Raw genomic sequence first — 23,292 nt, 5'->3', positions numbered from 1 at the left:
TGTTTCCCTGGGAGACGCTGACTAACACACGCAGACTCGAGTAACTGATTCTGAGAAGGAAAATGCTGGTTTTGGCGCAGATTTTAAATCAACAAATTTCTAGTCTTTCCCCACCTGCCAACAACCTCTTAAATGTCTTCCCTGTACGTTCGAACGGTTAAAAACTTAAAAGCAGTATCTACGTGCATGAAGGTCCCTCCGGGAGCTGCTCTGGTCTCCTGCCGGCGCCGTGGTCCCTTCGCTCTGCCAGGCGTCCAGGGCCCTGAGAGGCCGCCGCGTCCCTCCCTGCGACCCTCCCCGCCGAGCAGGCCCGGGGCCTTCGCGCTCTCGGAGAGGAGCTTCCTCACAAGCCGCAGCTGAGCCAGCGCCCGGCCCGCGGGGAGCCGTCCGCTTCAGAGTCGGGTGGCCGGGGCTCTGCCCGCCTGTTTCTCCCTCCTGACCTTGGGGACAAACCAGACCTCTGGTCCGCGGGGAGCTCCCGTCGCCGCGCGTGTCGGCTGGCGGAGAGAGGCTGAGGGGCCACGGAGTGAACCGCCATGAGCTGCTAAACCACCGCAGGCCGCGAGGAAAGCTGCCGTGAACCACGAGGGAACCCTCCAGTGACCAGGCTGTCCCCGGGACAGCGCTGCTCCCACAGGCGGCCCCGCCGCGAAAGGACACAAGACGCCGCTCGCTCCCAGGCTGCAGCGGGACTTCGGCCTCCCTCCGTTCGCGCCCGTCAGGACGCCGAGCCCCGCCTGCGGGTCCTGAGCTCGCGGACACTGGGAGCGGAGAAGCTGGGTCCCCTTTGAGGTCCGTCTTTCAGCTCCAACGGCCACCCCCGCCCTGCGCCCTGCGCCCTCTGCGGGTAACTTGCCGCCAAGTCGGCACTTCGAACCCCCTTCCCGCTCCGCCGGTCATGGAAGCGCGGCCCGGGTCCCATGTCTCTCCCGGAGACACAGCAAGCCAGCGCCCCCCACCGCCCCCATCATCGCCATCCCACGGTCCATGCGTCGGTAATGCTGCTCCGGGACCTGCCAGTCAAAGCGGCGGAGGAGGCACAGGGAGGAAGGCCCAGGCCTCCCCTGGGGGGCAAAGAGGGGGCATCTGTGTTTGGACAAGCTGGAGGCCCCAGCGGTGGCCGAGGATGGAATGGGGCAGACACGCAGGCCACCACCACGCCCGGGCCCTACAGGGATCGCATCTCCTGAGGAGGCACACCGTGACCCCAGACATCCGCCCGGGGCCCCAGCAGGACCCAGACTCCGAAGAGCTCCCAGCAGCGCCCACCTCCGAGGACCACCTCCCAGGACAAGTCAGGGCCGGCCCTTGGGTGCACCCGGTCCGCACAGCCACGCTTGTGCGAGACGTCAGAGGGGAGCAGGTGCCTGACGGGATGCGGGGCCCAGCCCTGGGGGGAAGCGTGAGTGACCACCGGGCCGATCCGGCCGGCACTCAGCTCCACGTGTCTGCACCGGAGTCTGTCCCCGAAGGTGGCCCACGAGCTACGGAGGCGGACTGCCTGCGGCGCTGGGTCTCTGTCTGGGCTCGGCAAGCTGAAGGGATGAGAAGTACAGCGCGGCCCCTCGGACGCAGGCCGTGGCCAAGGAATGTCGTCCCCCTGGGGCGGGGACTGAGAGGGACGCCTGGCGGCCACCGGACCAACAAAAAGGCTGTGCCCAGGGACGTGGGCTGTGCCCACCCTCGGGGCTGAGCAGGGCGGGGAATCTCTCCTCCCGTGTCACGGAGGTGGACAAGACACTCTCGAGCCAGGCCTCACCCACGTGGGGACCGGCTGCGCAAAGGGGCCTCACGCCCACGGACCCCATGGGACCAGGAGCCGATGCCACGCAGGGCCCCGAGCAGCCACCCGGTCCGTGCTTTCCGGGAAGGGGAGGCCTCCCTCGGCACCGCCCCGCGGAGACGCTGGGTGGACGTCCGTGTCGGGTCCCCTCCGGGAACTGGACGCCCTGCCCACACCAGGGAGCTCAGCCACTAGCCTCGTTTTCCAGGTGAGAGGAGCCAGCGCCCGGCCAGAAGCCTGAGCACACTCAGCTCACACCCAGCTGCCCTCCCCTGGCCGACCAAGGGCGACGGCCTTCCCGGCCTGCTGCGCCCACATCCTGGGCTCCGAGTGCCTCCCGCACCGGCTCCCAGCCCCTCGTGCTGCTGGACTGGGGAGGCCCCTCTGCACCTCACGGAAGACCCAGGGCACCAGCCAGGGTGGTGCGTGGCTCCCCCAGGCCCCAGACGGGGGACACAGACACAGAGAAGCTGAAGCCAGGACTGGAGGCCAGCGCCGCTCCGGGAGCGAGGTCTCAGCCCCACCCAACAGCCCACAAGGGTCCCCGGGCCCGTGTGTCCTACTGCGCGGGCCCTGTGAGGTGGCCGCTGCTGTGGGCAAGGCGTGGCTGAGGGCCAGCCTGGTTTCCCCGGAAGAGCAGCTCGCAGGCCCCAGGCTCCTGGCCAGGCCTCCGAGGCGAACTTCCGCGGGACCCAGACCCGGGTCAGAAAAGGCTCCAGGTCTGGACAACACCACACACCAGGGCCACACACAGCAAAGGAGGCCGGAAACGTGGAGGGGCCTGGAGACGGCTGCCGCGCTTCCCTCCGTCGTCCCCAAGCCCCGTGTTCTGCTGTCCTGTAAGCACACTGGGCAGGGGAGCCCGTGCGGCCTCTTCCCCCGCCGGACCCCCCATTCCTGTCCCAGCTGACCAGGCTGTTGTGGGCAACCGCTGCCCACGGTGGGAGCGCCCCCGCTTCCCCCGGACGACGCCGGCCTACCTGAAGAGGCAGAGGGTAGGACGAGCAGGTGGGGAGGGCCGCAGGCGCCGGGCAGAAGCCCACGTAGGCCAGGATCTGCTGGGCAGGGCTGCGGAGGGTCCGAGGGGGAGCAGATGGGCCGTACGCCAGCTGGGACAGGGGGACCTGCCACAGGACGGACGTGTGTCAGCCCAGCCACCCTGGGCTCCAAGCCGACGGCCCGCACAGCCCTGAGCCCCATCACCGTCCTCTGACGCCTGCAAGAGAGAAGCCACTCTCCAGCCAGAGCTAAACCCCTCGAAGCAGGGCTTCTTGTTGTTCTTTATTTTCCGTGTGTCTCAGGGACCTGCCGACGCGCCAGGCCAGGCCCAGGTCTCTCTGGCGTTCTGGGTGTCGGTTAGTGCCCCACTCTGGGTGTCGACTCAGGCCATGACCTCGGGGTGATGGGATGAGCCCCGCGTCAGGCTCCGCGCTCGGTGAGGCATCTGTTTGGGGTTCTCTCCCTCTGCCCCTCCCCACATGCACACTCTTTTTTTTTTTTTTTTTTTTTAAAGATTTTTATTTATTTCACAGAGAGAAATCACAGAGAGGCAGGCAGAGAGAGAGGAAGGGAAGCAGGCTCTCCGCTGAGCACAGAGCCCGATGCGGGACTCGATCCCAGGACCCCGAGACCATGACCTGAGTCGAAGGCAGCGGCTTAACCCACTGAGCCACCCAGGTGCCCCCCACATGCACACTCTTGCCCCACAAAAATAATAAGTGCTAAAGCCCCTGCGGCAGAGACCACAGCCCTGCGCTGGGCCCCCATTGCAGGAATTTCTGGAAAAGGGCAAAGAACACCGAAGCCCTTCCAGGACCCGCCCCGTGAGCTGGCCAGGGGACTCCATGTCTCCGAAGGAAAACAGGACTCGGGCCACCCACCTGTCACCCTGAGAGGGGGCTGTGGGATGGAGGCCTCCCCAGAGGGGGCTCCAGACAGGAGGGGCCTCCCTGCCTACGAGGACAGACCTGGATTCCCCCAAACCACAGGGCAGGCCCCGCCGCATCGGGGAGGGGCCTTGGCAGCAGAGAGGGGGTCTGACAATGCGGGGGACCAGCAAGGGGGCGGCAACGCAGGAAGCCGCGAGCACACCCACGTCTGCCTGCACGGGCATGTCCTCGGAAGGAGGCGCTCTGCCAACCCGCCTGTCCCCTCCTGGCCCCTGCCCTGGGCAGCCTCTGGGCACTCTGAGGGGCAACCGAGAGTGCTGGGAGAGAGGACGGGAGGACGGGGGCTGCGGGCTGGACCCACAGCTCCCCTGCCACGGTCACGGCCAAGCATCTGCTGTGGGCGCAGGGCTGAGCTCCCCGCCACCCTGGGGGACCGCAGCCAGGTTCACGGAGGGCCGTGAGGGGCCCCTCGAGACGTGAGACCTGGTGTTGGGAGGGAGCCACCCGGCCGGAGGGAACAGCCGCATCCCGCGGCCTGGGGGCCTTACCGCCAGGCCCGACTCTGTGTTTACACCATTTTGGGGTTTGGAGGGATGAGCAGGCTTGGGGTCTCCCACGAGGGAGCAAAACATGTCGCCTTGGGCAGCTCTGCTCTGCTGGGGAGCCCAGGAGCCCCCTCTGGCTCAGGCCTCTCTCCCTGCACCTGCCCGTCCGGCACCGGGTCACCGAGGCCAGCCGCCAGCGTGAGGACTCGCAGGCCGTGTTTCTCCGTGTATCTTCCTCACGCGGACTGGGGTAAACGAGGCTCCCTTGCCCTGGGGGCCTCCCGCAGCCCCGAGTCTCACCCCTGCCCCCTGTGCCCGGGCCGAGCATCTGGCGGCCTAAGGAAGTGCCTTTGTTCCTGAAGATGATCTTCAAGTCATAAAATCCATTCGGTGTACAGGACACTCAGTCGGTGTGCGCGGTTAGGAATCACTTTCCTTCTCTCTGACGAGCCCCGCGAGCTCCGGGTCTGAGAGAGAAACCGTCCAGCGAGGGGCTGCGACTGGCCCTGTGGCCTTCACCGACTTCGCGCCCGGTAGAACGCACCGGCAACTTCACTGCGGACTCGGCCCCGGAAAATGGCCGTGACCGAATCCCCAGAGCACTCGGGAGGCGCCGGCTGCGGACGCTCGTGTGGGGGGCCCGTGGGGCTGAAGCACGTGTGCTCACACTCGTCTCCCCAACTTGTGGGTGCCGGGCGCTCTCTGGAGTCCGCGACGGGCTTCAGGAAGGGGTTGCGCGTGCTGCTCTCGGGGGGGAAGGCAGGACGAGGGCCAGCTGCTGCCCCGTGCAGAGAAAAGCAGGGCAGGGTGCTGCCCGCGGGGAGGCTCAGTCTGGGCCAGCCGGGATGCCCGACCCTAAAGCCCCATCCACCAGTTAGCGAGTCGGGATCACCCCATTCTGGGCAAGTACGGACCCAAGCCCGGGATGCGAGGCAGGAGGCTCGGGTTCCCGTGCGGGGGTGGGGGCGAACTGACCGGGGCAGGTCCGATGGCCCCTCCGTCTCGCATGGTCAGGTGCAGCCCGCACCTCAGAATGGCCGGAAGGCTTCTCGCAACGGCCGGAAGGCTTGCCCTGGGGCTAACACCGGCCTCTGTTTTCCCACGTGTAGGTGGAGACAAGGAGGCGCACCCTGCCCAGCTCAGCGGACGCGGCCTCGAGCTCCGAGCTGTCCGGAGCACCAGCGCCGGGACCCGACTCACCATGTCCTTGAAGGCCCCCAGGACAGCCGCGGTGACGACGCCCAGAAGCGCGCCCAGCACATTCAGCGCCGCGGAGGCCCAGAGCAGCCGGTACAGGTGCAGCACGTCCCGGCAGGAGCGCACGCCCGCGAACTCGTAGTAGATGGGAGGGTGCTCTGTGCTGCCCGGGGAGAAGGAAGTGTCACCCACGCCGGCAAGGAGGGGACAGGCCAGCCGGGTGGGGAACAGTGTGCCACGGCGTGAGCTCCGAATCCGGCAAGCTGAGCTCTCGGCCATGAAGACCCCACGGGCCGGGCTGTGGTGGGGGACCACATCCCGGGAACCAACCCAGATGCTCCCTGGGGCTATGGGGGCAAGGCTGTCCCCCAGGGCGTCCAGAAATCCCTCCGGGGGAAGATCCCAGGCCTCCGAGCAGGAAGGAGCAGCCAACACACTCCCCAAACCCAGACCCAGGCAGAAGGGTGATGACAGTTCTCCTCAGAGCACCAGCATCAGCACTGAGCCACGAACACAGGAGGGCGAGCCCCCACGGGTGTTCGTCCAGGCCCTCCCAGCACCGGCCTGCGGGGCTCCGTGCATGGGCGTCCCGGTAGGGAGGCCGGCAACCGTGCCCCACGCCGGTGCAGCTTCTCCCGATGGAGCTTGGGAATGGGATGGGACTCTCATTTGCGGGAAGGGGGTTCCTGCTCAAAGCCGTGGGGTTCTCAACCATTCAGGGGAGGGTTCCCCAAGAAGCAATCCTTGAGGTCCCCACTGGTTGGAATGTAGGCCTGCCAGCCGTGAACCCTAACCAGTGCCCAGGGCCCGTCCCGGGGAGGCCCCCACAGTGCGGGGCGGTCGCCGGCAGCCGGGCAGGTTCTCCCAGCTCCTGTCAGAGCAGCGTGCCCTCCGCTGCCCACAGAGGACGGGAGGGGAAGCATCTGGAGCCTGCCAGAGGGACGTGTTCTCGCCAGCCAGCCCAGCCCCAAGGGAAGGGAACCTCGGCTGCAGCCACCCAGCCAGGCCCCAGCCAACTCGGGAGGGATCCCCGAGAAACTCAGGGGCCCTGGCTCCCACAGAGCCACGATTGAGGACAGGAGGCCACGGCCCTCCCCGCACCCCACACAACCTTGCGAGCCTCTGTTTCTCATCTGTGAGATGGAATCAACTCCCCATCCTCGCAGAGGAGGTGGTGGGCTGCAGGCCAGGGCCGGGGGTGGGGGCGGGGGACGCGGACAGGGGGCAGGGGGCAGGGACCCCATCCCTCACCTCTGGCACCTGTAGAGCTCACAGCAGTAGCACGAGCCGCTCTGCACCTTCAGGGGGCACGAGCTGCTCGAGGAGTGACAGGTGACCTGCAGGCGAAGAGGGACCTCGTCAGGCACCCACCTTCCCTCACCCTAGAGTGGGTAGGGCAGTCGCCCTTGGAGCCGGGACCCGGCCACGGTGCCCGGGTCAGTCAGGCAGCCCCTTCCTGAGGTCGTCTCCGGACCTCTCCCTCCCGCACCCAGTCCAGGTGTGGTGCTTTGGGGGTGGCGGACCCCTCGTGCTGGAAGGCTTCGAAGACCCTGCTTGGCCAAGCTGGGCGGTCCGGGCAGCCATCGTTTGGTGACAGTGATCAGGGTCAGACAGGGTCATGAGGACAGAGAGCAGAGCCGCTGGTGGGCTGCGGGAGAGCTGTGTCACCGGAGGCAGCCAGCAGCCACAGGGCCACAAGGCACAGTGTGTCCCACAGGTCAGGAAGCACGTGAGAGGCAAAGCCTGATTCTGATGGCGGCGCAAAGAGCCCGTGGGGTCTGGATTTGCAGAGCGAGGCCACCCACGCCGGCAGCCCCACGTACCTCCGTCTGGTAGGCGTCGTGCACGGACCCCACCTCGCGGGCAAAGAACTGGCATCTCCCCGCGGCGAGGGGCCTGGGCTCCTAGGGACCAAGACACATGCGTGGAATACAGTGGCTTCCCCCCCGGTCAGGAGGGGGCGGGGTGAAGTCAGACCCATCTGCCCCGGGGTTCGGAGCCTCAAGGAGGGACACCAAAGCCCGCTGGGGTCGGCCGGGAGGGGGACATGGGGCCGGACACACTGGGGCTCCTCCCAGAGCCGCTGGGCCGGCGCGCAGGGGCGGGCAGGAAGCAGGAGGAGCCCGGGGAGCACCTGCCTGCCGAGTCCCTCCTCCTCCCTCTCCCGCATAACAAACAGGTGTGCTACTGGGGAGGGAGAGAAAAGGACTCATTAAGTCATGGACCCACCAACCCTCCCCATCACCCCGTCTTTCTCTGCCTGTAGCCCTCCCTCCACCCTCCCCCCCTCCCCCCCTCCCTCCACCCTCCCTTCCTCCCCCCCTCCCTCCCTCCCTCCCCTGCCCCCGCTGGCCGCCCACCAACCACCCAGCATCCACCCGCCACCTCCGGCCCGGTTCTGTTCCCCCCACTAGTCTGAGCCCAGCCTTCACGCAGAATCGGAGCATCCAGCGCCAGACAAGGAAGGCACCGGGTCAGACACGGTGCCCGCCCCGGGGGAACACAGCAGGGACAAGGGTTGGGCCGTCACTTTGGTTCTCCGTCGCTCCCATTTCCCAGCGCGATCCTGGCCGGGACCTAAGCAGAGCACAGGAAACCACCTATGACCGCACCTGCCGGACCAGCTCCGGGTAGAGCTGAGCCGGAGTCCCCCTTCCTGTGGGACATGACCGGTGAGGACGGACGGAGGACGGCCAACAGGGTTGTGCGGGGCCGGGCGCCAGGAGGCTGGTGCTGCCGCCGTGTACCGGTTCCCTGAGGCCCCGCGGGGACCGCCCTGACCCCTGCCGTCCACCTGCTGGTTCCGCTCCGCCTCTCCCTCCAGGGCCTTGTTCCGGAAGCGCCAGTCAGTGTCACGGCCTGGTCACGGCCGGAACCCTTGCTGCTGATATCAAGGTTCTCGTCCCGCTGCCCCTTCCTCACGCCGACCACCACATGGAGGCACCCCTTCTGACTGGGCGTTGCGCCGCCCACCGCCCGGCCTGGGCCATCTCATCACTGCGTCTGCATCGGCCTGACGGCCGCCGTAACACGTGCCACAGAGGGGTCGGCCTGAACCACGGTCACCCGTCCCCGCTGCCCAAGCGGCGGCCTGAGACAAGGTGCCGGCCTCATCCTGCCGTTCCTCACATGGCAGACAGCGGGCTCTGGTCTCTCTCTGTCCACACGTGATCCGACCACAGCGGCCTCCGTCCTCATGACCCATCTGGCCCTGACCACTTCCCAGGGGCTGGCCCGCCTCCCGACGCCACCGCAGGGCAGAGTGGCCACCACACACGCATTCTGGGGACACGGACATTCCGCCTGCAGGGCGCCGTCTGCCATGAGAGACAAAGAATTGGTGTAAGACTTGGACTTTTCAGTAAATCCTCTCCTGACACAGAGCACTGGTGACTTGGTTTCATTTTCTGTCTGACGCTCAGTGTCCAGTCAGGATGAAACACTTCTTCGCAGTCTGAGTTAAATAAAACAGGCATTAGTCGCACCTGACCCACAAGCTGGGCTTCCGATGACCCTGGACATGGTGTCTCTCGGGGGCTAACTCCCATCTCTGCTGGGGTGGAGAGAGCGCAGAGTCCCAGTCTGCCCCGGTCTAGAGGACGGGCCGTGATGGGCAGAAAGACCATCGACGTGGTCTTGATTTCTTTTTTTCTTTTTTTAAAGATTTTTATTTATTTATTTGACAGACAGAGATCACAAGCAGGCAGAGAGGCAGGCAGAGAGAGAGGAGGAAGCAGGCTCCCCGCGGAGCAGAGAGCCCGATGCGGGGCTCGGTCCCAGGACCCTGAGATCATGACCTGAGCCGAAGGCAGAGGCTTTAACCCACTGAGCCACCCAAGCGCCCCACGGTCTTGATTTCTTAACCGTTCCACAGGAACGAACATTAAGACACCACACTTACTAACGTCGGACTCTAAGTCCCCAAAACTCGGATCAAAAGTCTGTGTGTCTCTTGCAGGGGTTGGCCCCAGAGCCCTCGGGCCATGTCCCGCCCACCGCCCGAGTTTTTAAATAAAGTCTTATTGGCACAAAGCCATGCTCATTTGTCACATATGGCCTGTGGTCTTTTTTGTGTTGCAACAGGGGAACTAAGTAGCTGTGGCAAGGCCAGGTGGTCACAGGCCCAGCTGACCCTGACCCTTTTCCAGGGAGGCCGGCTGTTGCCCGTGCAGAGGGCAGCTGTGAATGGGGCTGTGGCCAGCAGGAGGCAGAGGGCACCGTGCCGCCACCGTCTGAGCAGCGCGGTCAGTCCCCACTGCAAAGCTGCTCTGCAAGCCGCAGGTCCACCCCGACCCCATGATTCCCCGTGTCTCTCGCGATAAACCAGAACCACGAGTCCCACAGCCCAGAGGATCCGCCCGAAGGCCCCGCGGGGTAGAAATCAGGCTTTCTGACAACCTCCTGCGGGGAATGACCTTCTGAGTCTCGGGGGCTGTGCTCTGCGTCGCCAGCCGCCTGCCAGCTGGGAAGGAGGGAGCCTGAGCGATAGCGGGCGACCTTCACGCCTCGCCTGCGAAGACAAACCCCGTCCACGGATCCCGCTTGTCCGAGAAAGGAAACCGGCGGGAGGGAGGGCATGCCTTCCCTTGTGGCTCCCGCAGCGCGGGATGGAGGGGACCCCCCACCCCCGAGCAAGCGGCTTTGAAGGAAATTTCTCTCCGACGTGCTGAGCGGGAGGCAAGCCGGGCCAGCACTCACTGACAGGGCAAACCTCGAGCTGGGGGTCCCAAGGCTGCCTGCCAGACCCAAGCCCTTCGGTGTCTGCTCAGAAGCCAGAGGGCGCGCAGCCGGCTGCCGGGAGAGGGGGCCGGAGCCGAGGCCGGGACCCACAGACGCAGGACGGACTGGCCAGGGAAGGGAGCCAGTGCCCAGCGGGCCCTCGAGGCCCAGCCACACCATCACCGTTCTGAGGGATTTGTCGGGCCGGCCCAGAGGGGCCAGGGACAGGAAGGGGCGTCCAGCCTTCAGGCCCGGTGGTCCAGAGGCAACCTGCCTGAGCCGCGCCGGCCGGGATGCAGCTGGGCTTCGGCGCCATGTCTGGCTCCACACCTGCGTCCTGGGCCTGGGCTCCGCAGCCTGCTGTCCCCACATTTTGTCCCCCAGGGGTTGGCATCTTAAAATCATGATTTTGGGAAGTGCTAACAGCCGGTGACCAGTCTGTGGGAAAGAGCCTTTGGTCCGTTGATTCTACCGTCTGTTGGACAGTCACCGGCCCCCGCGCGAACACGAGCAGACCCCGCGGCTTCAGACCCTTTTCCGCGACCCCCGCCCCCCGATGCGCACGCCCCGCACAGGGCAGATGGGTGTGCCCTGAGGACACCGGCCACCTGCAGCCAGAGGACAGCCAAAACCAAGCCAAGGACGACGGGTGCAAGGACATGCGCGTGGGCCGGCGCAGCGGGACCCCTCGATGTCGGGGGGGGCCCGAGCTCTGGAGGCAGGGGCTGGCCCACGGCGTCTCAGCGCTCACTGCGAACCCCTGATCAGGGAGAGTGAAGCCACGCACTGGGTCCTGGCATTTTAAAGCTTTTCGTCGGAAATAATTGCAAACTATGAGAAAAGTGGGAAGAATAGCGGACTATGAGGCAAACCCGACTAGCCTCGGTCAACACCAGGCGCGGCCCTTTTTAAAGACCTAAGAAGCAAGTTCATGCAGGACATGTTGGAGCCTTAGGGACGTGCTGATGGCTTTGCCTTCTCAGGGCAGAAATGGGGCGCCAGGCCCCTGCTCTGCCCCCCCGATCCCGCCCTGGAGGCGGGCCTCGGGCTGGGAACCCAGAGCCACTGTGCCCTCTCCTGGAGCTCCCTTCGGGACGAACAAGGGGAGGTGTGTCAGGGCCTGCGCCCGACCCCGTCCACGGTCCCCCAGCCCCTACCTCTCCCCGGTCACCAGCCAGGCAGGACCTGGGGCCCAGCGAAGAGACCCTTCTTCAAACACCATGTCAGCACGTCTCCGGAGAACCCTGCTGTTGCTGGCTCCGTGGTGCTCGGGAAGCCCTCTGACCAGGCTCCCTGCAGGAGCCAAAAGTCCACACCTCGTTTCAACTTCAAGAACACGGTCTGCCCAGGGCAGGGTGGGTTTCCCTGACTTGACAGACCCTAAAGGCTTGCGAGAGTCCCAGCCACCACACCCCAGGGAAGGAGCATCACCCCACGGCAAGCAGGAAACCGGCCCAAGCTCACACTCTGCGCCTGGGTCCCTCCGACTGAAAAGCCCAGGCCCTTCCCCTCGGACTCCCCCGGACTCCTGGATTCCGGCCTGGCCCTCGCCCGGGCTCCAGGCGACAGTCTGCGGCTTGCCGGCCGCCCGGAGGTGTGCGGGCTCCGACCCAAGACCTTCCCCCTCCTGAGTCCAGGCTGCCTCTCCCGACGGCCTGTGCCGAGGCAGGAGGGCTAAAGCCCCGCGGGTCATTGCCGCGGGAAAACTGTCCCAGGGGTCCTCGGGTGTCCCGTCGACGAAGGACGAGCGGGAGACGAAGAATGTCCCTGGTGCTCGACCTCCGGTGGGGACGTGCCCCTCGTCCCCAGCGTCAGCGCCTAAAGAGCGTCTTCCCCAGGAAGGGGGCGAGTCCTGCGAGGTGGGTGGGCTCGGGAGAACCAGCAGGCTCCCCCGCAGGAGCTCGGCTCAAACGACTCGCTCCTAAACTCCTGCTTCCTTCGCCTTTATTCGCAAGCCCTGCCTCGGCACCTCGGTGCCGTGTACAGACGAGCTCGAAGGCTCCGTGTAGGCCGGTGACCCGACCACACTTCCACGTCATCACGCGCACTGGTGACTCCAGGCACTGCTCGGACATCTCACCGCCGTCAGACTTCACCTCCCTTCGCCCCTGGGATCTGGGCCTGTCCCTACCGGGGCTGAGTGCGGGTCGCCTTCTGCCAGCGGCTTGGGTCACGGGGCGAGGTGACGGCCTCTAGGGATTGCCTGTCCTTCCCGGCACGCCGGGAGCCCCCAAACCACAGGGGATCGTCCTGTTTTCTTCTCAAAATATGTCAAGTGCGCATTTTTAGAGGAAAAGAACACGTAGAACCCTTTCGCATACAGGCTCCGAGGCCTCGAGCACGACGGTGTCCGGCTCAGTGGGCAGAGAGGCCCCGCAGAGCCACAAAGGCCTGCGGACCAGATTGCTGGGCTCTGGTGGGAAGGGTGGCCTCTGCCCGCCCAGGCTCTGCTCAAAGGGCCCCCCAGAAGAGCCTGCCTGCCCCCGTCCCACAGGGGACACTGTTCTCTGCTGCGCCAGCCGTGCCCCTGGGGCCTGAGTGGAACAGACGCCCCCTCCCCGCGCCCCTGATGCATAAGGGAAAACCACCGCTCACCGTCTTTGCAAGAGGATGACGTTCTGAACAAGGCTCGTTAGTCTGGGAGATGCTTCCCTGGAAGAGAGGGACCAGCTGGCCCCAGTGGGCGGCCAGGCCGGTCGCCGCTCACCACTCTGCCCACGGTGGACGCCCCGCATGAGGCGTACAGGCTCCTCGACATTCCTAAACTCTGACCGGCTCGTCCCTGAGCGGACAGGCGGGAGCCTGAGGGACTTAGCTTCTGAGAAGCTGTTTTCCGTGCGCCGGGAACGGCCTCGACTCGGTCTGGTGGGGCCAGTGAAGTGTCAGCTGACCCTGACGGCTGTGCCTGGGACCTGCACTGACCCGCGGGTCGCGCTCCTCCTCCACCGGGAGAGGAAAGGGCCTGTGTGGCAGACGCGCGGCCCGGGGTTGCCCGGTGCTGCTCCCACCAGCCAGCCCGCCGGTCCCCCACCCGGCTTTCAGCGGGGCCTCCAGGGGTCGCACACGCATCCCGTCCACCAACCTCCAGGTCAGTCTGCTAACGCCGCCCCCCACGCACACCCGTCCTCACAGCAGCATCCTAGGGACACACGGCTGGGGGGCCCCTCCCAAGAAGGACTCGGAATAAGCTCCCCAGCGGCATGTTCTGAGCCCCGACACACAGGCCTTCCCCCCACCTTGGTGCCTGGCTCGGTGCCCGGCTCGGGGAGACCCGCTGAGGGCTGCTGGCCGCTGACGTCAGCCACAGACTTGGGGTGGGAATCAGATCCGGGTTACGCGAGGAAAGTGCCCCAGAACCAAGATAGCAAACACGGGCCAGGCCTCGCAGCTCAAGTGATCTCCCCAGGAGCAGACGCTGAGAAGCAGAAGTCTGGGACGATGTAGACACGAGCACCTACAGCCGTCAGTGTCGGCAAACGGGGACACAGAGGGACAGCTGTGGGGCTGCGGCGGGGTTCTGGCCTCACCCCTTCCAGACGCCGGCAGCCCCCCCACCCCGGGGCCACGTGTGAGCCCAGCAGGCACCCAGCCACGTCCGCAGGCCTGGGCTCTCCCGGGAGGCCCTTCCCCCGCCTGCTCCTGTTGGCAGAGGCACAAGCCACAGGGCGCCGGAGCGGAGGACGGGCGTGTCCCCCACCCCCCAGGGGCGTGCTCAGCCAGGGGACCCCAGGCAGCACCCCCTCCACCCGTGCAGCCTGCTGCCACGGAGATCCCCTAAGCTGGGGTTAGTGGGCACCAGACATCGGCTCCTCACGCTCTGGCAGCTGGAAGTCCAAGGTCAGGGGCCGCAAGGAGGACGAAGTCCCTTCACAGAGGCCCCACCCCATGACCTCCCGAAGGCTGTGCCCCTGCTGTCGCCTGGGGGCCAGGTTTCCACATGAGGATTTGTGGGGGCAGAGCCCTCCGTGGGGGCACCATCCCAACGCCGCGGCCGAGTGGGGTGCTCACTGGTGAGCTCGGAGCCCGGGGAGCAGCAGGAACACGATGTCTGTCTGCTCCCCGCCCGGTGCTCCCCAGGCTGCAGGCGTCTGTCACGGGGTCTCAGCGACGTCCAGCAGCTCGTTGTCCTTTAGCAGGACACGCACTGGGAGGTCGACACGGCTCGCCTGGTGGACAGCAGGGGCCAAGCCACACCAGCCCTGCCGGCTCCCGTGTCCAGCAGCCGAGGTCAAAGCAGCTGCACATGACGGGCCTCGCGTTTCAGAAGAAAGGTGGGCCAAGGACAGGTCGGTTTGAAACAAGAGCCATTTCCGGGCATTACAGCAAGGCTCTCGTAAACAGGCAGGACGGTCTCAGAAGGATCCTACCTAACCTGGCAACCGCTGGGACACGTGCCTTCGCCCGGCCCCCCGGGCCGACTTCAGCGGCTGAAACACTGTCACGCTCGTCGTCCTGGTGGCTCTGACTTCTCTTTCCCTTGGAACCTGATCGTCACCAGCAAAGGGAGCCGGGGCTCTGAGCCGGGGCCACGTGAGAGCCGCAGTTCCACAGCGAGCACCCGGGCTTCTCTGCCGTAAGGGACACTGACGGACACTTCAGCTCGGGCCTCCCACTGTGACAGGAAGCGGGGGGAACGGGTCTCACAGCCACCGCACCAGCGACAAAGCGCTGCCACGATCTCTCGAGACACGAACGAGACCTACGTGCTCGGGCACGGCGTCGGAGCTGTGAGCACGGAGCCTCATGCAAGGAGCTGAGAATGGGGATTCCAGCTGAGATGCTGACGCGTGTGTGCACGCGTGTGTCCGTGTGGACACACATGTACACGTGCGTGTGTGCTCATAGGTGTGCTTGAATTACGTTTGCGCAGTATTGCGTGAGTGTGCCCGTGTACGGTGTGAGCATGTGTGGTGTGAGCGTGCACGGTGCGCACACAGGTGAGTGTGTGCCGTGTCTGTGGGTGTGCGCGGTGTACGCGCGTGTGCGTGTGCGTGCATGTGAGTGCGTGTACGAGCCACGTGCGTGGGAGACACACAAGGGCGTGATGCACTGTGTGTGCCTGTGAGTCGTGCGCATGTGACTGTGTGTGTGTGCACGTGAGTGTGCTCCAGCCCGGGCACGTGTGCACTCGTGTATGTGCACGCCTGTGCTGGCCCGTTCTGCAGGGAAAGAGGAAAAGCCAGAGCAGGAGGGTCGGCGTTGGGCAAACGGGGAGGGAGGAGTCAAAGGCCAGTGGGCTGTCCCGCAGGGGAGCTCCCGACCCCGCGGATGTTTTTAAGCCCCAGCAACCGTGGAGAAGAGCACGGAGGAAAACTCACTATGTGCCGCGCCGCGAACACGCCGTCCACGGTGGCGCAGCAGAAGGCCGCCACCACGCCGAAGCTGATGAACACGATGGCCGCGACCAGCTGGGGCAGAGGGCAGAGAAGCGAGTGGGCGTTACGCACCCCCGACGGCCGCGCTGCCACCGCAGCCCCTGCCCCCCGGCCTCGCGGCCACTCCCCTCCCACACCGCCCCCACTCGCCGACCCGGGGGCTCTGGCCCTCTCTCCCCCACACACCCCTGCCCAACTCAGCCAACCCGGGGGTTCGGGGCCTCTCTCCCCCACACACCCCTGCCCGACTCAGCTGACCCGGGGCTTCGGGGCCTCTCTCCCCCACACAGCCCTGCCCCGACTCAGTCAACACGGGGGGCTCGGGGCCTCTCTCCCCCACACACCCCTGCCCCGACTCAGTCAACACGGGGGGCTCGGGGCCTCTCTCCCCCACACACCCCTGCCCGACTCAGCCGACCCGGGGGCTCGGGGCCTCTCTCCCCCACACACCCCTGCCCCGACTCAGCCGACCCGGGGGCTCGGGGCCTCTCTCCCCCACACACCCCTGCCCCGACTCAGCCTACCCGGGGGCTCGGGGCCTCTCTCCCCCACACACCCCTGCCCCGACTCAGCCGACCCGGGGGCTCGGGGCCTCTCTCCCCCCACACACCCCTGCCCGACTCAGCCGACCCGGGGGCTCGGGGCCTCTCTCCCCCACACACCCCTGCCCCGACTCAGCCGACCCGGGGGCTCGGGGCCTCTCTCCCCCACACACCCCTGCCCCGACTCAGCCGACCCGGGGGCTCGGGGCCTCTCTCCCCCACACACCCCTGCCCGACTCAGCCGACCCGGGGGCTCGGGGCCTCTCTCCCCCACACACCCCTGCCCCGACTCAGCTGACCCGGGGACTGCATTCTTTCCAGTTCTTCCACGCTGTAGACGGGGACCTTCTGGCCCCCAGGACCTCCGCACGCCCCATGAATACACAGATTTTAAACGGTCTGTGATTCCATGCGATTACACACTCTGTGACAAAGGCCCCGAGTCCGTTCCGTGTCCGCAGCTAGTTTTCTGTGAGGGACTCTCCGCAGGACAGACCCAGAGCCCACAAGACCCCCACCGTTCAGAGAGGACACACCGAGCCTCTGCACCCTGGCGTCGGAGAAGGGGCGCTTGTCCTTAAAAGAGGCTTTGCCAGTTTTTACTCCATCTAGCACTGGTGTCCCCAAACCCAAAAGACGCTTCCTCTCAGTACCCGCTCGGATGCTGCCGTCTGGGGCGAACAGGCGCCATATTTCCACGCGCATTTCCATGCAGCTAAGAACCTTTTCTTGCATTTGTTGGACATTTCTGTAAACTTTCAGAATGTCCTGTGGAATAATTTTAAATGGATCGACACAAGGAGCACAACGGTGTGAAGAACCCCGGTCACCCCTGCAGCTCCCCAGTATTCACGCCACCAGCACCACAGCCCAGCCCCGGCCGGTCACCCCTCAGCGAGCACGGCTCCCGCACCAGCCTGCGGGTGTGTGCGTGGACTGGCTCCGGGGCTCCGCCTCAAGCGAGCGGGAACAGCAGAGCTGGGACCAGGCCGCGCGTCGGCGAGCAGCTCTCTGGCTCTCAGCCCAGGCGTGTGCTGCTTCCCCAGGTGGTCCGAGCGTTTGCCCCCTGCGGCACGAGCGGCTCCGGGCAGGGGTAGGCCGCTGCTGCACAGGGCCCGCGTCCTCTTCACCCTCGTCGGCCTGAATTATTTATTTGTCCAACAAAGCCCAGGCAGCCAGTATGAAATGCCACCTGCTTGACTCTCCGGGGCACAGAGCGGGGGCGGGAGGGGCACTCGGGGGCCAGGGAGAGGGCCAGCCCTGTGGCTCACCCTGGACCCCAGCCCCGCCAGTCCCCGGGGAAATGGTCCCCTGACTTCACGAAGGCCGGCGAGCTGGTGACTGTCTGGGCCTCGGTTTCCCCATCTGGAGACAGAGGTGCTGGCCCCGACTCACTCTCGCCCGAACAGACCCTTCCGGAGCGCCTCCTTGGACTCTGTCGAAGACGTGACGAAGCCGAGGTCGCCGACTCGTCCCCACAGTCCGACGTTGCTGACAGTCCATGACAAAGTGACTGAAGGCCCCGTGGTGGGGGGGGTGTGCAGAAAGCGCTGCCCACTGTTCCTCCAAACAACACAGAACTATGATACCGTGGCCCGGGGCGGCGCCCAAACCAACTCTCCCGCAAACGGCTTCGTCACGACCACCAGGCCGTCTGCGCACACAAGGGCTGCCCAGCCCAGCGGGGGCCCGTGAAGACCATGGCACAGGGCGGGGCCGCGCAGTCACCCCGCTGACCGCGCAAGGTGGCCAGAGGCAAGAGTGCCTCCTTCGTCCTGGCGGGACGGGGAAGCCCCATGGCTTCGTCCTCGGGAAACTCCTGCGCACAGTGGAAGGGTCAGGATGGGGAAGTCCCCGGCACGTCGTCTGCAGGTTACCCGGCACCAGACTTCCCTGCGTTCGTACTGCTGTTGTGAAAAGTGCATTAAAACATCAAAAAAGATACGGCCGGCTGTTTCCAAGTTTCCTGGAAGGGAGGCCAGGCACCTCGTCTCCCAAAATACATAAATGAACGAATGAAAAGCACCTACTTTGACGGCGGGGCCCTCGAGCTTCCTGCCCTGCCTGCCCGGCTGGTCCCCGAGCAATGTGGCCTGGCCTTGCCCAGCTCGGGCCTTCAGGGAGGACAGGCCGATCCGCTCCTACTGGCCGGAAACCCGAGGCAGCCCAGCCCCGTTCAGCATCGGGCCCCATCCCTGGCTCCTGCTCCGGGGCAGCCCTGCGGCCCGCAGGGAGAAACCCTGTCGGAAAAGGACTGCCACGTCCCTTGGGGCTGTCCCCGGCCCGGGGCCTGAGCACGAACAGTGTCACCTTCGAGCTCGCAGGCCGTGAGCGCGTGTGCCCCCCACGAACTGACAGCTATGACCTTATGGTCATCCGCAGGGTAGGCCGGCCCCCCTGCAGTCTCAGGAGCTTGGGACGCAGCCCCGCGCCCTCCACCGGGCCTCCCAAGCAGCTGTGGTCTCGGGAAGGGGGCAGAAGCCCTGACACAAACCCGAAGCCCACTCCCCAGTGAGAACGCCGCCGAGCACCCCTGTGCACGCGCCCCGCGATGCTCTGGACCCCTGGGCACCCTGGACGACACAGGCCACACAGCCACGGCGTCGACTCTCTTTCCGTGGCACCCTCCCCTCTTCTGCGTCTGCATCCCTCAGCCCCAACCATCCCCCTAGGCCACTCTGGGGTCCTCAAGGAGCTGGATGGTCCCCAGTGACAATACTCCTGGGGTCCGCTGGGGTCTGGGGACGGCCTGGCCGCTGGGCCCTCGTCGGAAGTGGGTGCCCCCACCTCGTGCTCCCACACTCGGCTCAGGTGCCGGCCAGTACAACCCCCAAGCACTGGCCACTTTTCTGAGAAGCTTCCGGAAGCGGCCCTGCGCCAGCCGCTACGTCTCTCACCGCAAGCGTGCGAGCGGGACGTTGCCGACTCCCCAGTGAGTTCCTCTTGCACGGACTCGGCAGCCCCCGGAGGAGGCCACACTCTGCGTCCTGCCATGGGACCGGCTCTGAGCCCGTGGTGGCCTGGTGACCTCCCACGACATCTCTGCCAGCAGACACGTCCGGCCAGCTCTCCCACAGACTGCCCGTCCCTTGAAGGCTCTCGTCAGCTTCGACTGGCCCGGCCTTTCCGCCACCGCCCTCGCAAAGTCACTGCCCGGGCCAGCCACGCGCTTCACACTACATGGGGCCACCGCACAAGCACTCGGCATGGGGCCCTGAGCCCACAAGGACAGGGGTGAACATTCACACGGGGCCATGAGCCCGCGAGGACGGGGGAGACGGGCCTCACCACCCCAGCCCCCCACCGGATGAGGGAGGGGCACCTCTGGACTCGCAGAGTTTACACGGCAGTAGGGAAGCCAGATTGAAAACCGAACACCGTGGATAAAGCCGTGCTGATAATGCAGGAGAAAGAGAGAAAAGTGGGGGCGAGCTTGTCACCTGTCGTGGACAGGCCTCTCGTCCGGGGCACGAGACACCCCCAGGGACTACTCAGGGCTGCCACGGGGTCAGGTCTTACTGGGCCAGCGGCGCTCTCAGGAGGGTCTGTGAAGGCCGGCCTTGGGGCCCCAGAGCCCTCTTTGCAGGGGTGGAAGGGCGCAGGTGTGAAGGGGACGGTTGACTCCAGGGACGATGACCCCGGCAAGTGACGACCAGGGTGGGAACTGGTATGGAGCAAGGGGCTGGTCTGCAGGGGACACCTGGAGGGGACACAGGCCGGCAGAGTGGTCAGACCACGGGGCTCAGAGAGACATCCGTGCCGGCAGAAGGGGGTTAATCAGAAGGGGCAGGTGGCCCCCGGCGCAGGTACAGGGGCCCAGTCGGGCACTACATGGACTAGACTAGCGGGGACATGGTCTGCCGAGGAGAACGTCACCAGGCCCTCACCAGGGAGCCGGCGGGCGGTCCTGACACCCAAAGCAGGGGCTGGGATTCCTGGGCCATCCCTCACCAGGTGTCCCTTGTCCCTGTGCGTCCCTCGTCGCCTTTGTACCATCTGCCCCCGCTGTGATTGGAGCCCCCCTGCCGGGGACTCTGGGGCCCGAGCCTCGCCCTGGTGCGCGTCAACACACGGACCACCCTGCCTCCCCCGTGGCCCCCCAGGCTGCGGTCCACCCACACTCCCGCCGTCCACCTCTTCCTGTTTCCAGCCACAGGGACGGGGCTGGAAATCAACCACGGGTGGAAAAATGGAAAATCCGCAGATGTGTGGAAACCAAACATCACAACCTTAAACAACCAGTGGGTCAGAGAAGACTTCGGCAGGGAGGCCACGCCCAGGTTGAGGGAAACGGGTTGAAATCGAGCGCTCGGGGAGCAGCCGCAGGCGGGCGGGACTCTCGGCCGCAAACACACGGACGAAGCAGGCGGCTCTGGTCAGGCGCCGGACGCCAGCTCCCAGCCAGCCACGGACAGGGCAGAGGTCCGCGCAGAGAGGCAGCGCGCGGGAGGGAGCAAAGACAACCTGAGCTCCTGGAAGTCGGCGCCTCGACAAGGACAAAGCCGGCACGTCCGTGGCTGAAGTCAGAGGACCAGAACCGAACCGGTGACTAATCAGAAATGAACTTGGGGACATCGTTGTCCACTTTACGGGAATTACAAGGATTGTAAGAAGAGGCGGAGAACCACTGTGCCAACCGCGGTGGTCACGGAGAGATCCGATTCCTGGAAGCAGAAAGCACCCGCTCGGGGCGGCGGGAAACCGCGGATCTCACGCAGCGTGAGACAGTCGGCCGCGGGGGGCGCAGGGCAGGCGCGAGCGGGTCTGCACACGGGGCGAGGTGAGACCAAAGGGGACCCGCGCTGGGGGCAGAGCCCGGGCACGCGCCGCCCCAGGGGACGAGTCCACGTGGCACTTCTGACCCCAGTCCCAGCCTCGGGACCGGCCCTTCCGAGCCTCCCCAGCCTCCACCGCCCCTCTCGGTGCAGCCCCCGCGGGAGCCCCATCTGCCATGGAGCCCGGAGCCTGTCCCGGTGCGCAGCCCGCCGTGCGCAGGGAGAGAAGCGGAGGTGCCCGCACAGGACAGAGGAAGCGCGAGGGACACCGGTGCCCTCTGAGCAGCAGTGGCCGTTCCTGCTGGTGTGACTGCCTTGAGGCGAAATCAGTCATTTCTGTTCCTACGACGTGGCCGCGAGCCTGGCGTCCTCCGGCCCTTGCTGAAGCTGCAGGCGTCCCTTGCTCTCGGCGGCCGCGCGGCCACAGCACGGCAGCTGTGGCTCTCCAGCGGAAGGTTCCCAGGCCCTTTCCAAACGGGGACGCATTTGCACCCGCCCAGAAGCCGCTCAGATTGTCCAGGCAGGCGTCGTGGGGACACGTGGCAGCGGAAACAAATTCCAGCCCCGTTGTGAGCACGAACCCGTAGAAGCGGACCCAGGAGCACCCGGTCTGGTCGGCGGGATACACCCGGATGTTGCGGCACCAGCGAGCGGGAGTCACGGAGGACGCAGGAAAAGTAAGGGTCGCGGGACGCTCCCCTGCAGAGTGGCACGTGCTGTCCCGCATACATCTCACGCGGCCCCTGGGGGCTCTCCGCACCCTACCCCTGCCGCCGGTGCCGCGCAGAAAGGAAGGAGGCCGTGCGGGCGGGACAGAGGTGGTGACAGGTGGGGCCTGGCAGCTGGCCACCCGCGGAGCTCCAAGCGGGCAGCCCCCGCCCAGAGCAGTCCTCACTGTTCGCTGCTGTGACACTGTGTTCCCTGCTGTGAAGGTTCCCAGGCCTCAGCTCCGGGCTTCCACACCGGAGCTGGACCTACTTTCCCATCACAAGCCCCCGCGGGGCCCGTGGTGGGGGTCGGGGCAGCTGCAACAGCTTCTCCACTCACCCCGCATGCCGCCCTTCTCCCCGCACGAACCAGACTTCTGGAGGGTGTGGGTAGTGGCGTCTCTGCCCGGAAGAAGTGGTCACCCTTGTCCTTCAACCCCCGGCACAGCCCAAGGAGCTGGAGAGGAGGAGAGTGAAGGTGCCGTCCGTTCCCGTGCCGGGAGAGGGGCTGAGGGCCAGCCAGACGCTGCTGGGAGAGGGGCCAAGGGCCGGCCAGATGCTACCGGGAGTGTCCACCCTCCACTGCCCCCGGGGAACCTTCCCATGTCCATGTTCGGGCTCCTCGGGTGCAGCAAAGGGCGTCCCAGCCTGGTCCCGGGGACCCGCTGCCTCGGCTTCTGTGTGCGGAGCTAAGGGGCTGGACGCCCCCCAGTAAGGCTGGCGAGGGTCCTGCGTTGTCCAGACCCGAAGCAGAAGAGGTGAAGGACGGTGGGGGGACACAGCCAGGGCCCCGTCACATGACACAGAAGACCGGCTCCCCTGGACCAGACGAAGGCCGCCTGGGGTCCTGACCCGTGGCAGGAGACATTTCTCTGCGTGTCGACTCCCAGCAGCCTGATGGGTTCCGTGGACTTTACACCAGGTCCCAGGAGGGTTGCCGTGTCTGTGTGCGTCTGTGTGTCTGCGCGTGTCTGTGTCTGTGTGTCTGCGCGTGTCTGTGTCTGTGTGTCTGTGTCTGTGTGTCTGTCTGTGTCTGTGCGTCTGTGTCTGTGTGCCTGCACGTGTCTGTGTCTGTGCGTGTCTGTGCGTCTGTGTCTGTGTCTGTGCGTGTCTGTGTGTCTGCGCGGGTCTGTGTCTGTGCGTGTCTGTGCGTCTGTGTCTGTGTGTCTGTGTGTCTGTGTGTCTGCGCGGGTCTGTGTCTGTGCGTGTCTGTGCGTCTGTGTCTGTGTCTGTGCGTGTCTGTGCGTCTGTGTCTGTGTGTCTGCGCGGGTCTGTGTCTGTGCGTGTCTGTGCGTCTGTGTCTGTGTGTCTGTGTGTCTGTGTGTCTGCGCGTGTCTGTGTGTCTGTCTGTGTCTGTGCGTCTGTGTCTGTGTGTCTGTGCGTGTCTGTGTGTCTGTCTGTGTCTGTGCGTCTGTGTCTGTGTGTCTGCACGTGTCTGTGTCTGTGCGTGTCTGTGCGTCTGTGTCTGTGTGTCTGCGCGTGTCTGTGTCTGTCTGTGTCTGTGCGTCTGTGTCTGTGTGTCTGTGCGTGTCTGTGTGTCTGTCTGTGTCTGTGCGTCTGTGTCTGTGTGTCTGCACGTGTCTGTGTCTGTGCGTGTCTGTGCGTCTGTGTCTGTGTGTCTGTGCGTGTCTCTGTGTCTGTGTGTGTCTGTGTGTCTGCGCGTGTCTGTGTCTGTGTGTCTGTGTCTGTGTGTCTGTCTGTGTCTGTGCGTCTGTGTCTGTGTGTCTGCGCGTGTCTGTGTCTGTGCGTGTCTGTGTGTC

General features: G+C 65.8%; 1 protein-coding gene across 1 annotated transcript in view; it reads right to left on the bottom strand.

The window, feature by feature from the left end:
• Positions 1 to 1,168: 1,168 nt before the first annotated feature.
• Positions 1,169 to 23,292, bottom strand: part of TMEM255B (transmembrane protein 255B) — a 39,246-nt gene continuing 17,122 nt past the window's right edge. The window contains exons 4-9 of the mRNA XM_046028341.1: positions 15,452 to 15,541; positions 7,238 to 7,318; positions 6,666 to 6,751; positions 5,418 to 5,577; positions 2,764 to 2,907; positions 1,169 to 1,600 (exon numbers count right to left, since the gene is read on the bottom strand). Of these exons, the coding sequence (XP_045884297.1) occupies positions 1,169 to 1,600; positions 2,764 to 2,907; positions 5,418 to 5,577; positions 6,666 to 6,751; positions 7,238 to 7,318; positions 15,452 to 15,541 (993 nt within the window). The remainder of the gene's footprint in view (positions 1,601 to 2,763; positions 2,908 to 5,417; positions 5,578 to 6,665; positions 6,752 to 7,237; positions 7,319 to 15,451; positions 15,542 to 23,292) is intronic.

The sequence above is a fragment of the Meles meles genome, chromosome 14 (genome assembly GCF_922984935.1).
Source record: "Meles meles chromosome 14, mMelMel3.1 paternal haplotype, whole genome shotgun sequence".
NCBI classification, from domain to species: domain Eukaryota; kingdom Metazoa; phylum Chordata; class Mammalia; order Carnivora; family Mustelidae; genus Meles; species Meles meles.
Note: the sequence above shows the minus strand (reverse complement) of the source record. Positions and strands in the feature narration are given on the sequence as shown.